This window comes from Carassius gibelio, chromosome B14 (genome assembly GCF_023724105.1).
Source record: "Carassius gibelio isolate Cgi1373 ecotype wild population from Czech Republic chromosome B14, carGib1.2-hapl.c, whole genome shotgun sequence".
Lineage (NCBI taxonomy): Eukaryota > Metazoa > Chordata > Actinopteri > Cypriniformes > Cyprinidae > Carassius > Carassius gibelio.
In genome coordinates this window covers 28,599,134-28,613,271 of record NC_068409.1, presented here as the reverse complement: position 1 = coordinate 28,613,271, position 14,138 = coordinate 28,599,134, and the positions used below count along the sequence as shown (strand labels likewise).

The 14,138-nt window shown below is 36.7% G+C and overlaps 1 protein-coding gene across 12 annotated transcripts in view; it reads left to right on the top strand.

Moving 5' to 3' along the window:
- The window catches only part of LOC127971147 (prominin-1-A), a 44,755-nt gene that overhangs the window by 14,314 nt on the left and 16,303 nt on the right, over positions 1 to 14,138 (top strand). For 9 of the 12 annotated variants that reach the window (XM_052573973.1, XM_052573967.1, XM_052573964.1 and 6 more), the window contains exons 2-4: positions 5,064 to 5,122; positions 6,356 to 6,382; positions 8,077 to 8,282. In XM_052573973.1, the coding sequence (XP_052429933.1) occupies positions 5,064 to 5,122; positions 6,356 to 6,382; positions 8,077 to 8,282 (292 nt within the window). The remainder of the gene's footprint in view (positions 1 to 5,063; positions 5,123 to 6,355; positions 6,383 to 8,076; positions 8,283 to 14,138) is intronic. The other 3 variants (XM_052573968.1, XM_052573969.1, XM_052573972.1) reach the window with 1 other exon arrangement.

Below are 14,138 nucleotides of genomic sequence, written 5' to 3'. Positions count from 1 at the left end.
GCTGTCACTTTAAGAGCTGTCTTCAAGTAAGAGGGTTTAGTTATTATTTAGCCAACTGCCTTCAGCGAGATAATAATTTAAACATTAGTAGAGCTAGCACATAAAATTTTCAATGTGTTCCTGGCATCAGATTGATCGTAGCCTGCTAACATACCATTCTTTCCATCGTTTCAGCTATTTCATAGAACATTTCTGAAGACTTATGCCCTGAAAGGGCATTTGTAATCACTCTCTTTCTCTTGACAGATATAAGTCTTAGGTCTAACTGATGAGATGTAAAAACCCTTAGAGAGTTTCACGTCTCTGGCATGCCATGATAATGTGAGGTGATGTGGCTTACAAATGTATTCAAGGCTGCTTATCTCCATAGCCACCTTGGGGAGATCTCATGATGAAATATTTATGATACGGTGGGGTTTTTTACTTTAAAAAGAAAGAGTGGCATACTTCTGAGGAAATCTCTTTCTCTTGTCTGCACTAGCCGAGAAACATCTCATAGTCGTGGGTGTGAGAGTGCATCCTGCTGGGAGGATGAGAGGAGGAAGGAACGAGTGCCGTGGAGGATGGAGACAAAATGGCAGCATCAAAGAGAAGTTTGCGCTGATGAAAGAATGTGATGCATGCCATTACAAGACTAGAATTAATACATGCGTATGTGATGTGTCATGAGGTGATATTTTTTTCAGGACACAAATTGATCTATAATGAAGTGGTTCTTTAAGTGTGGGCTGCACTTCCTTATGTTCAAATCATCTGTGTAGAAGATGTACACAAACTTCAATGAAGTATGTGCACCTTTCTTCTTCTCCTCCTCATGTTGTCTAGTGCACTTACTATGCTGCACTTATGTAAAAGAAAAAAAACAAAACAAAACTTATGTTGGTCCTCACACAGAGGTATTTTATAGCTTGAGAAAACTTGGTATATATACTTGTATGTTGTTACTCTAACCTTTTATTCCTTATACAACAGCTTTTTTGCAATTCAATGACGAAAAAAGTATAATTATATTTGTATTATTATATTTGTATTATGTTCTATATTTTTTATATATTTGAAATACCATCTTTATCAATTAAATCATTAAAATGATAGTTTAATTAATTTAATTTTATTTATTTTTTTTACAAAAAGTACTGGCAACAGTTTCAACTGGCAGCATGACATTAAATGAGAACCACTGCTATAAACAACTGTCTGAATTTAACCAGCGTAATAGAGAAAAATTGGAATGCAGCTATTAACGTGAAGCAAACAAAATCCTGATTATAACTTAGGAAACATGACTATCTTGTGCAGGAATTTGTGTCAGCACACAAGGCCTGTGGCGATCATTGCATGCCAGTGGATGAACAACAAACCCGCATGGACATGCAAAGACAGAGTCAGATGTTCGCCATTTACCACATGTAATTCTGTCAGATTACTAACAAAGGCACATTTAAAGCAACCCTCTGCTGTACCTTTCTGCAACTCGGAGCTGGATCAAAGCAGGACACTTTTGTTCAATGATTTGACCTATCATTGGATTTACGTCTTCATTTAAGGGATAGTTCACCCAAAATCTAAAATTCTGTCATTTATTACTTACCTTCATGTCATCCCAAAACTGTAAGACATCCCAATTTTAATATTTTTGATGAATTCCAAGAGCTTTCTGACCCTGCATAGACAACAACGTAACTGACATGTTCAAGGCCCAAAAAGGTGGTTAGGACATCATTAAAATTGCCCATGTGACATCAGTGGTTCTATCTTAATTTTATTAAGATACAAAAAAATGTTTTTGTGCAAATGCACAAAGAAAGCAAAAATAACTTTATTCAAGTTTTTTTTTCTCTTCCGTGTAAGTCTTCGACACTTGTTCACGAAAGATGCATGTGTTTAATGCTGCAAACACAGGAGCTATTGATTTCCCTCTCAAATTTAGAAAACATACAAAAATACCAGCTTGTGTCATCACCTCAGGGTACCGCAAGTATCCCCCAAGAAATGAAGCGGGTAGCAGTGTCCACTGAATTGTGCTTCTCTGCACTGGTATTGTGAGTCACTCAGCGCTTTTGGCCCCTCTTTTGTTTACCACTGAGCCCTGGAGTTTATTTACTTCCTGTTAGATGAATGAAAGCACAGCCAATCAAACCAGGTCAGAGAGAGAGAGTCGAGAAGAGGTACTCACAAAGGACCCTGAGAAAACAGATCGGGCCTGAGAAACTGCCAGCACAGTTTGTTTAGCCTTTATGAAGTTCTTGGACACTGCCTTAGTGCCACTGCGGGTGGGATGGATGGAGGGTAGACAAAAAGTAATTATTCAGATGGTTATCATTTATTAAACTAAAACTAAACTAAAACTGACTATTAAATTAAATATTTAAATGCATTGGAATTCACTGCATCACATAAAATTGAACTTTTCTTAACCTTGTTGTATCCCCAACGGTGTCTGCCGGTCATGTCACCTCAAATCACCATCTCACATTGAAATAAAGACTTCCAGTTGTTTGTCACTCCAAATCGCTGTCAGTGTGAACGCACCCTAAGATGTCAGCTGGCTTGTTGGATAACAATTGGAAATGCTCGAGATTGTAGGGTGTTTTTAGATAAAGTATATGCTTCTGTATGTGTGTGTGCTTCTGTATTTGTAAGTGTGTTAAAGACAAACTATCGTATGTGACGGCCCCAATTGATCTGTGAAGTATAAGAAGAGACACGCTTCAAACCCTCTCTTTTCTAATCAACTCATCTCTCTCTTCTCCACTCCTCTGTTTCCACCTCTCCACGCTGATCTTCTTTTTCTCCTCTCTGCACTCCTCATCCTTTTTGTCCTCTCTTTTTTGCTGAGAATCAGAGTTTTCTGGAAGAGACAGCTGGAGGACTATGCCCCACTGATTCCTTACCCACAATCCAATCTGCCCACAGACCACTGAACTCTCTCGCTATCTGTCTGTGTGGTAAAATGCTTTTTGCTTGTTAATTTTGATGATATGCTTGACCAGCATAAAATAATAAAGTATATTTTGGTTGTTGACAAATTTAAGACAAAAAATACATTGTAAAAAATAATCAAAAGCAATTTAAAATTGATTTTACATGTAGCACACCGTGGAACATAATTATATTGCAATAATGTGACTAATCAATTAAATAAGTGTGTGTGCGTGTGTGTGTGTGTGTGTGTAATGGTTCCATGATGGTTTTATAATCGAACTATGGCTAATTATGGCTAATGGAAAAAAAAAAAGTTGGACATGATGACTGGGGGCTGCAAATTTCTTTGAGAAAGTCATTCCTTCCTGTATAATTAATTCCTCATTGTTGGATATGATGCAAAAGTAAGGCAATCGTGTACTGAGGGATTTTAATGAAGGCGTATTTCTTTGAATTAAGGTCATGCTAATTAACCAGGGACTTATAGGAACCAGCAAAATAAAGCTAGACAGGGTAATGCATTGACGGGTGATGTTTTTTCATGGCCATGTATGATTATCCGCTAAACTTTGGTGCTTCTGCCTGCCTTTGAAGATGAGCAGGCCTTCAGGACCCTTTGGATTTCTCTGTAGAGAGTACATGAAGCCAATTAGACCCATAGTATTGCAAAAATAAGAGACTTGTTACTACAGGTACAGTGATGATTGTTTAAAAAATATTAGTTTTGTTTAGAGGCCTGAGTGTTTCAGAAATAGCCATATTGACTATTTCCTCTGAAGGAATAGAAATAATATGCTTATGAAAATTCTGAAAAACATTTTGTCGAGTCCATTACTGATTCTCTGCTACTCTTTAAAGAACCAAAAACCCCTGCAATGCAGCAAATGAAGGATGTAACTCTTTTTTTCCTTATGATGTTTTCAACATTCTAGACTTTTAACAGAAATGTGGCCTACTACAAATGTGACACATTTCTGTTTGAAATTGGACATTTCATGAGTAAAATTTTTAGGATGTGACTCTATATGAATTTAATTTAATTTAATTTATATGACGGGTTGTTTGAGAAGAGTGTCTGTAAAATAAGAAAAGACTCTGCACATTATTACATTCTCATGACGGCTTACAAAGACAAAAAAAATCTAGTTGTTCATTTTATAGGGTCAGTTTTGTTAAACTATCATTCAAATATTAAATCACATTCCCAATGCGTTGCTGATATTCTGCTGTATTATTTATGATGGGATGTGAAAGATATATTTCCTCTGTTTCTGTGATGAGCTATAGGACAGCAGACCATTTCTTCAGTATGTTGGGATGTTTGCCATCCTCGCACCTGTTGTTTGTGATGTTGTATCCAGGTGATTTGTATGTCGTATGCTGGTGGTTATTAGACTATGGTGCTATGGGAATGGAAAACCTGAACTTATAGAGTGAATCTGTAGAGAGTAGTTTTCTGTGAAAGAAATACTCTGGAGCAGATTCAATTCAGAGTTAAACTAAAGTCTATTTAAAGGAACACTCCACTTTTTTCGAAAATAGGCTCATTTTCCAACTCCCCTAGAGTTAAACAGTTGTGTTTTACCGTTTTCGAATCCATTCAGCTGATCTCCAGGTCTGGCGGTAACACTTTTAGCTTAGCTTAGCATCAAGGTGTCTTACCTCCCCCTTGTACTATGCCTGACTGAACTTTTTATCTCTGCTTTTGAATACAATGCACAGATTTTTATGTAACAGAGCACTGCTTCCTCCTTTTTTGCAATTCTAATAATGTGCATTTGATTTGTCATTGCTCGTACTCCAAACCTTATGTTTAATGCATTATAATGCAACTTTTATCAGCACAGTCATACTCAACTAAACATTGCTAATACGCGCCCCGAGGAAACTTAATGATGTCTGTTTGTATGAAGACAGCTAATATTTTCTCTGAAGACTGTGATGATTGTGATCGTGGCGGCAGCTGGGGGCTGATCACTGATCCCGTACTGAAGGGTTACGCTCATCCACCGTGGGCTCATTGATGGTGTTTTGTTTTTTTTCAGCTGGATGTTGAATAACATTACGTAACCTGTTCTGACGTGGCGGCACTGTAAGAGGCCACAGCATGCTGACTTAGTTTTCTCCTGTCATTCCAGATCTCGTCGTTAGAGTGGCAAAGGATAAATTCGGAGCCATACAATCCGAGTACCAGAAGGTAAGTGCATGTGACTGTGCCTACCTGAACCTCTGCGCTATTACGTGCTCCGCCACCACAGTTACGTTTCAGGGACAATGTCTCAGCGCATCTATTATGAAACAATATTTTAATTGCGTTTGAAAGCCAAGGAGACAGCCTTGCCCTATTATGTGCTTATTCTGGAAGAGCTGTTAATTGCTTTTGGCATTATCGCCTGTAGTGAACAGAGGAAGAAACTATTTGTTGCTTTTTAGTAACCGAGTTTAAACAACAGCTCTTGCTTTGAAGTTTCAGCATCTTCCTCCTGGGAACAAACAAACATATGGGGCAAAACTTAATGAATCAGTGTCACCGACATTTCTTGTGATGGTTAGAGGAAATGTGAGTTCAGAGATACACAGCCACCTATATTATATTATATTATATTATATTATATTATATTATATTATATTATATTATATTATATTATATTATATTATATTATATTATATTAACATTTGTGGCCTGTATATTTTCATTTTTTAAAGAAATTAATATTTTCAGTGAGCAAGGACACATTTTCTGATCAAAAGTGACATTTAAAACTTAAATTTTTCCAAAAATGTCCATTTCAAATAAATGTTCTTCCTTTGAACTCAGCCAGCAAAAAAACTTCAGGTTTTTATTACAATAAAAATTTATTACATGAATTAACTACATTTTCAGCTATATTAAAAAGTTATAACAATTTCACAATATAAATGTTTTACTCTATTTTTGATTTTAAAAAGACTAGTATTGGTGAATATAAGACACATAAGACAAAACATAAAACAATACCAACCACAAACTGTATATGCAATACAGACAGACATCATTTAGTTTTGTATATTTTCATATTAAAGGATCATCACTTAATTTAGTATTTTAAGCTTAAGCTAAAAAATCATGAGGGTAGGATAAAAAAACGATGATTTCAAAATGGTCAAATCTCAGTCTATAATCACATTCACTCATTCTTTTCAGTTTTACCCTGTTTTGCTTTTGAAACACTTAAGATTGTGGAGAACTGGATATGTATGTAAGTGTCGGCCAAATCCATGTTCCTCTCAATATCTGGGACTGTCAAAATGGGTCTGGTTCCCAGAACAGAGTTCTTAAGTTATTTTATTTGCCATTTGTTTGACTGTTTATTTTTATTTTACTTACCATCTGTTCATTTTTTTCTGTTTTTGCTGTCCTGCATGCCTATCATCACCTGGCTCCTCCCAGCCAGAAAACATTGTTCTGACACTACAGGTAATTTGTGTGTCCTGCTAGAAGATCCAAGGGCCAAACCCAACCCAAGTCTGACCACCCTCATTCCTTAGTCGCCCCCTAACCCGTTCAAAGCCCAGCCGTTCGTGTCTGTTTCAGTGTTACTCTCCAGTCTAATCTCGACTGTGGTTGTGTCATCCTTGTGGAGCGCTGGGAACATTACACTGATTTAAATTATCTAGATAAACATTATACTCTTAGTACAGTTTTAAAACTCAGAATATGTTCATTTAATTTTTTCTTGACCATCCTGTATTAAAAGGTATTCAGTTTCTCTTTCATATCTGTAATTGCTAAGATAATCACAGATACACACATTTCCTCATATTAAGCTATCTGCAATTTTTAGCTCAGCCATGACCTAGTAAGAGGAGTGTAACTACGCTAACAGGGATGATGTTGTCCCTAGATGAACCTGTCTAAAGCTTAAATATGCTGATACGAGAGAAGCACATCAGACGGTCAGTGAGAGGGAATGACCACTTATAGTAGAATGGTCAATAGCCTCATGCCCTAAGTGCTGCATGTGTGAAGTCCTTCATAAAAGCCTTTTGTGTCATTTCCAGCAAGACTTCAGTTCTTACTCGCATAGGCATGAGGGGAAATGAGCTTTTAAAACCACTTTTAGAGAATTTTAAATATGGAAAGGCTCTACCCTTGAGGAGAAGCGAGGGTATTCAGTGACAGACAAAGCCTCTGGTTTATTCAGCGGATTAAGCTTATCCACAGGCTAGCCGGAGGACAGCCCTGCTCATTCAGAAGTGTCCATAATGCCACGGGACGTGTGCAAATGGATTCAGTGGCAACATATGGAAAAAGCATTTAACATTATTCCGTCATGTTACATACGGCATGGAAATTATGCAGAGCACGGTTTAATTTCCCTCACTTCAAAAGCCCTTTTAATGGAAGGCTTTGGAGACAAGGATATTTGCTTTACTTGAAAAAGAGTGCAAAAAGCCTCCACGTCTTGTTGCATTTTGTAAAAAAAATATGAACCGTGAAAATATTTTGTAGCTCATTTAAATATATCTTAGTGTTGCTTTAAAAATAATTTGTAATAATAATTTAAACGAACAGTTCACCCGAAAATAAAAATCTGTTGAAAATCTACCCTCAGGCCATCCAAGATGCAAATGAGTTTGTTTCTACATCGGAAAATATTTGAAGAAATGTAGCATTCCATCACTTGCTTACCAATGGATCCTCTGCAGTGAATGGGTGCCGTCAGAATGTCATCACAGTAATCAACATGACTTCAGTCAATCAATTAGCATCTTGTGAAGTGAAAAGCTGTGAGTTTAGGATATTTTTTTACTTCACTTCTGGTTAAAATGTACATCGTCTATCCATAATATTGCTTGAAACAAACTCATCTACATTTTGGATGTCCAAGGGATGAGTAAATTCTATGAGTGAACTACCCCTTTAATTTGAGTACTCGCTAGTGTAACTGTAGTTCTAAAATAATCACACATGGCTCTTCTTCCTTCCTTTTACCCACAGAACTAAACCTAAACGTTAAACCTGTATAACTTGGATGGTTCCCTGGATGCAGGTTAAGCCATAACTGAGATTTATTTACCTTAACCTCATTGCAGACCAGAAAACCATCTCAAATAATAGCTCCTTGTTTGTTTGCATTTATGGATCATGTAACTTTGTGTTGTGTGCAGGTGATTTATTATGAGCTTGGTTTTGTGGTGTGTGCGGCCCTGGGCCTGCTGTTCACCGTGCTGCTACCGCTGGTGGGGCTTCTCTTTTGTCTGTGCCGCTGCTGTGATAACTGCGGCGGAGAGATGCACCAGAGACAGCGGAAGAACGCAGACTGCCTTAGAGGACTGCTGACCACACTGTTACTCACCACCACCTTCATTATCACGTAAGTTTTAGTGTTTGTCTGAATGTGCACGTGTGCTTGCATTAACAAAGTAAAAGCCCATTCACACAAGAATGATAACCATAGAAAATCAAAGTCTTAACTTAGCAACATGATTTCATCAAGCTCTATTCAAATCAGTTACGAATTAGTGGAATCCTTCCAAACTGGTCACTTATGAGGTGCCACTTAAAACGCAGGAAGCAGACAGCAAAGGCGGCTTAGAAGGTTTTGGAATAGAGCCTAAATAATCCAAAGCAAACTCAAAGCTGATGATCATTTCAATAAAAGTCCTCAACATGGACACTCCTTCTTTCCTAAAGTTACCATGTTCCCAAAGACATATTGTGGACAAGTGTACACTCCAGGAAGAAATAGAGCAGAATTGTACAAAAGCAGGAGTTCCAGGATAGTGACGACAAACTGAATAGGGTGTTTGATGTTCCTCAGCTTTGTGCATTCAGCTGGCTGGCTCTTTATTAAAGATTCCACAGCACATGCCCGGCTGCCTGGAGATGGCCATGTCTCCTCATGTACAAAGCTCCTGGGATTTCAACCTTCATGATTCTGATGAAGCTGTAACAGGGGCTACTCTGCACATTCCTCTGTTCAGTGCTAGATTAAAGAGGGTCAATCTTGTTTAATATGAGGCAGGCGCCACCAAGTCTCTTAGCGAGAAGTTTAACTGAAAATCAATCAAATGCTACGTGATTGTCCTGAAAGGAATCTCAAATAGAGGTTATAGGAAATGTCTTGAGTTTGGAGCATCTCTAGAGGAGGTTATGAGTTGGACACTTTCTGATGTGTTTTGAGAGGTGCTTGAATGGTGTTTTTTTTTTTCATGGCGGGGTGAAACCGGGGCTCTTGTTCTGTAGTCTTGTCTTTTCCAAACTTTTATTATAATTGCTTGATAAACTCAGGCCACTTTTCTCAGGGCTCTGCTGGTTTCACATAAAACATTGGGCATGATTTAGGCTTGATGAATAATTAAAGAAGTGATCCAATTATGACAAGAAAACTCCTCATTAGTGCCATCTCACTCTTAAGAGAAAAACAGCATTCCTTAGGGACACTGTCAACCCAGTCATGAACACAATGGTGTAATGGTCAGGCAGCATAACAGCTTTAGGCATGTATTACTCATATTTTTAGTTTAATTCTTGTAAGACTTCCAGACTTTAGATCACTGGCATCCATTACTATCTGTTTGGTATATGCTTAACATGCATAATAAGTTGGCTGCAAGTAGTTTTATTATGGGTCTTCATAAAAAGATGGTCTATCCTAAATATATACTATTATATGCTATTTATATATATAAATTCCCTATACATTAAGTTTGGGATTGGTAAGATTTGTAATGTTTCTGAATCACTGATGCTTACCAAGGTTGCATTTATAAAAATAAAAAAAGCTAAATTTTCAACAGCCATTTCACTAGTCTTCAGTGTCATCATTCTAATAAGATGATTTTGTGTTTAATATAACATCTATAAAATTATGTTGAAAACAGATGCTGCTTAATATTTTTTTGAACCTGTGATACATTTTTTTCAAGATCTTATTATAAATAAAAAGTCACAACAATTTGAAATAGGAATCTTTTGTAACATTATAAATGTCTTTACTGACACTTTTGATCAGTTTAACACATTCTTGTTGAATTAAAGTGTTTAAATCCTACTAGCCATAAAACTTTTGAATGATAATGAATATATAAAACATATGTTTTCTGTTTTACAATGTAAATGGTGTTAAGTTGCCATGTGCCATTGTACTTAAAATAGATGCTATTGCCGTTATTTACAAATGACCGCACACGTAAATTTGTGTCCTCGTTCTGGAGAAGGCTGCCCTTTAAAAAATGATGATGCTGTCATGCTTTTGCTTGCTGTTTTATTATAGATGTATTTAAATGTGTATGTGTATTTATATTTAATTAGTCCTCAGCTAAAGATAAAGAATTAATCTATTCATTTTAATGCGTTAACACAGTTGTCTTATCCATGTCAATGTAAAATTCATGGTTACTGTATCTTTAAAATGGACCATGAATTTTACATTGACATGGATAAGACATCAGGGTTTACATACATTTAAATGATTAGATTCATTCATTAAATTCATTATCTTCAGCTGTGTAGAACATCTCATAGCTCATAGGTTGTTTTTTTAATGCACACTTAAATTAATAAAACCCTTTTTCCTTATAGATCTTTATCTTACATTTCTTAAGGGAATTAAAGATAATTGCTCTTTTGAACATTTTGATGAGAAATATGGTTCACACTGAAATCTCTAGGTCTTGATGGCACACAGTTGGAGACATGGGGTGGGGTGGAAGGTTTCACTCATCTGACGGTTGTTTAGCTGTGATTGGATGCAGAGCAGAAACCCCGCTGCTACTCCGAAGGAGTGTTACGCTCAGGGCACTGAAGGTCACCGGGGCCGCTGCTCCTCTGCCAACCCCAGGGCTCAGCTTGTAGAGACGGCCTGTCAAATCTAATACAGTAGAGCCTGTGAACCCACATGACATCCATAGTGCAGCTGGGCTGTGCAGCGCTCACACATTTCATTCATTAAATCACGCCGGTTAGTCATAGAAAACCTACATTTGCACATTCGGTCCTTTCAGCCTTGAAATATCATAATGCATGGATAGATTGAGATTCAGTCTTGATAATTAATCATTACAGGCACACATGTGTAAATGCATTTTTTACTCTAGAGATTGCTGTATTTTCGAAAGATCCGGCCTCAATCCTCTACAACGGTTCTAGAAGTATAAAAAAAAAAATACTGCAAAATCTTAAAATATATATATATATGGGAAAAAAACAGGACTGCAAAGTTGACAGTGTGAGAGACTTGATGAAATCATTTGCAGTTTCTATAGTAACAGCGGCAACTCTGATTGGTGGATGTCTCTTTAGGAGTTTGAAAATTGTGAAATTGAAATCACCCCAACTTATAAGGTCATCAGACAGTTAGGGGTTATGAAAGGGCTCCTTTGTGCTAATATGTTTCAGAAACCTTTATTTAGGTTATCTAGTGCCTGAGGATGGTCTGTATATCTAGAAAATGTGTGAATGTGTTTGCGTAAGCGAGAGAAACCATGGTAACAGTGACAATATGTCCTGATGTGACTGCATCAGACTCTCTGGTGTGTGTGTGTGTGTGTGTGTGTGTGTGTGTGTGTTTTAGTCAGCATGTGGTACGGTTCAGTTGACTTTTTATCAGTGTGATTGCAGGGTTGTGATTGTTTTCTGTGAAGCAGCATTTAATAGATCCATCATAAGATATTAATGTCGCCAGTCCACTGTATACAAATGTAAATCAGTCACCGTCAAGAGGTTTTTCTGTCGGTAACCATGATGTATAATGTGTATTTAAATGTAATATTCAGCTCAAAGAAAAACGGACACAATATTTTGGTGTAGAGAATAGAGAGGTTTGTTTGTGTGGTTAATCATGTGTCCTCCTTCTGTCCTACACATGAATGGAAAAGAGAAATGATTGTCTCACACTTCAGTTACCCGCCCGATCTGGCCTACTTTCACTGCACACACATGGGGCTTGCCGCTTCCATTTCCACAAACACATTCAACTTGAAACTCGTGGGAACTTTTTAAAAGGAACATTTCAATTTCTTCTGGAATAATGAAACTAATAAGAGATGCTTTTTAACTGTTGAAGTTTCCTGTGTGTGCTGGACACTCATTGGCTGTTTATCACAATTAATCCATTTTCAGTTGTTTAATTGAAATGAACTTACCCACAAAATTATCATAAATTCTCACATATCCCTAGCGAAAAATACAGAAACTAAAATGTATTTAAAATACATTTTTAATGCTAAGCATACTACAAATACATTTACATATTTATGTACTTAAAAAAATAACACTTAATTGTACTTTTAATATACAATACTAATAACTGGAATGACTTTTAGAATTTTGTACTTTTATTGTGTGGAAGTAGTGCCGAGGTCCAACTAAAGATATACTTATACAAATTAGTATTTGAGGTGGAACTATTGGAACTAAGTAAACAAGTACACTTTAAATATCTTGCATTAAACACCAATATTATTTCATACAATATCATACAATACTCATCAATAGTGACATTAAAACACATTTTAGGCAAGTAGTACTACAAATAAAGTTTAATTATCATTTTTATACTTATCAGTAAGTCTCGAGCAATATGTCAGTAAATATGTTAATAGATTTGAACTACACTTAGTATGAAATCGGTATATTTTAAATATATTACTTTTAGGGATAAAATCTGTCAAATGGGCTATTTATTGATACTTTTATAAAGAAATGTATGTAAAAGCACAGTACTACCTTAACTGGGTAATATAAATTCAGTCACATTTTTTAATCGCTGTGCTTGTGTTTTATTTTGTGGTAATGGTAGTTCAACATTAATAAGTAGTAAAAGTACTCGTTTTCCAGTTGACAGTGGCTGTCTTTGTCTGGGTCAGTAGCTTGGCAGTGGTGGGCCGATCACGTTACAGGTCTGTCGAGCACAGAGGAATCAACAGGTAGACCTTGAACGCCTTCATGGTGAAATCAAACCCAGTGGGTCATCTTCTGTATAAAGAGGCAGTCAAGGAGGTCCTCACCCCCAACCTGCTCCTCAAACCCCCACTGAGGCATTCATAGACAGGGATGCTGTGGGAGCAGCCCCAGGGTCCAGTCTGGCTAAATACAGCAATCATTGTGGGAGTAACGCGATTCCTTCCTCCTTTAGCCTTTAGAGACATTCTTCAGTGCACTGAACCAACCCAAGTTACAAAGCCTATTTTCAACATGATGCCAAAGTCAGCTCAAAGCCATTTTTTAGAAAGCAAGATTTAATAAAGAAATGCAAATTTCTATTTTGTTTTATTTATTTATCTATTGCTGGTTCATATGAGGTGCCCTGCAGAGTTTAAGACCATCTCAGTGCCCTCTGTGGTGAATGCACTTTGCCATCTTCAAAGCCTCTTTGTTCACTGCTGCTATGACCTTACGGAGCAGAGCAGATAGCAGCTTACCAGACAGAGAGAGGAGGACATGGAGAATAAGGGGGTGAGAAGGAGGAAAAACAATAGGCCTTTGTAGCCAGCCACCCATTTTGTTTCTCCATCAGTCTGTGGTCTGTTTCTTACCCTGATACCATTCTGCAATGCCCATTATCTGCATATAAAGCACAGCATTTCATCACGTTTGCTATTATAAAACCAGTGTGCTATTTGCTCTTTCAGACCTAAATTGTAATCGAATCTGAATAAAGGTAGCAAAACAGAATTCAGAATTGAATTTAGGAAAACAGAATAAAAAATGTAGTTCATATAATTATTTCAAATTTAATTTATCTTTATTAGTTGTAATTCTAGAATATAAAAACACTTATGATACAGTATATTGTAAAATTAGGCTATGTTGCTTGTAATTCGTAGTAATATTAGTATGCATTACCTATAAAAACATACAAAAGACACACACATATTTATATGTGCATATTATTTATATAATTTATGGATGTCCATGTGTGAGGAACACTTCATTTCCCAGAAAGCTTTTTTACATTTTACAATTTGTCAGTTAGTCAGTGTTTATTAATTTATTCATGTTCTGTCGCAAAACTTGTGTTGAATGATTGATATTCTTCTGTTGAATTTATTAAAACTGCAATTCAGTAAATTCCTCTTCTGTCAGCTCAGCATCCAGTGGGGCATGTGGCCAATTCATTTTAAGTGCCCGTCATGAATTGAAAGGGAGACACTTCTTGTATTCTGAATGTTGCTTATCTTTGGTCCTTGTGTATTAAACATAATGCGTCTCTAACAAAAAAGCTATG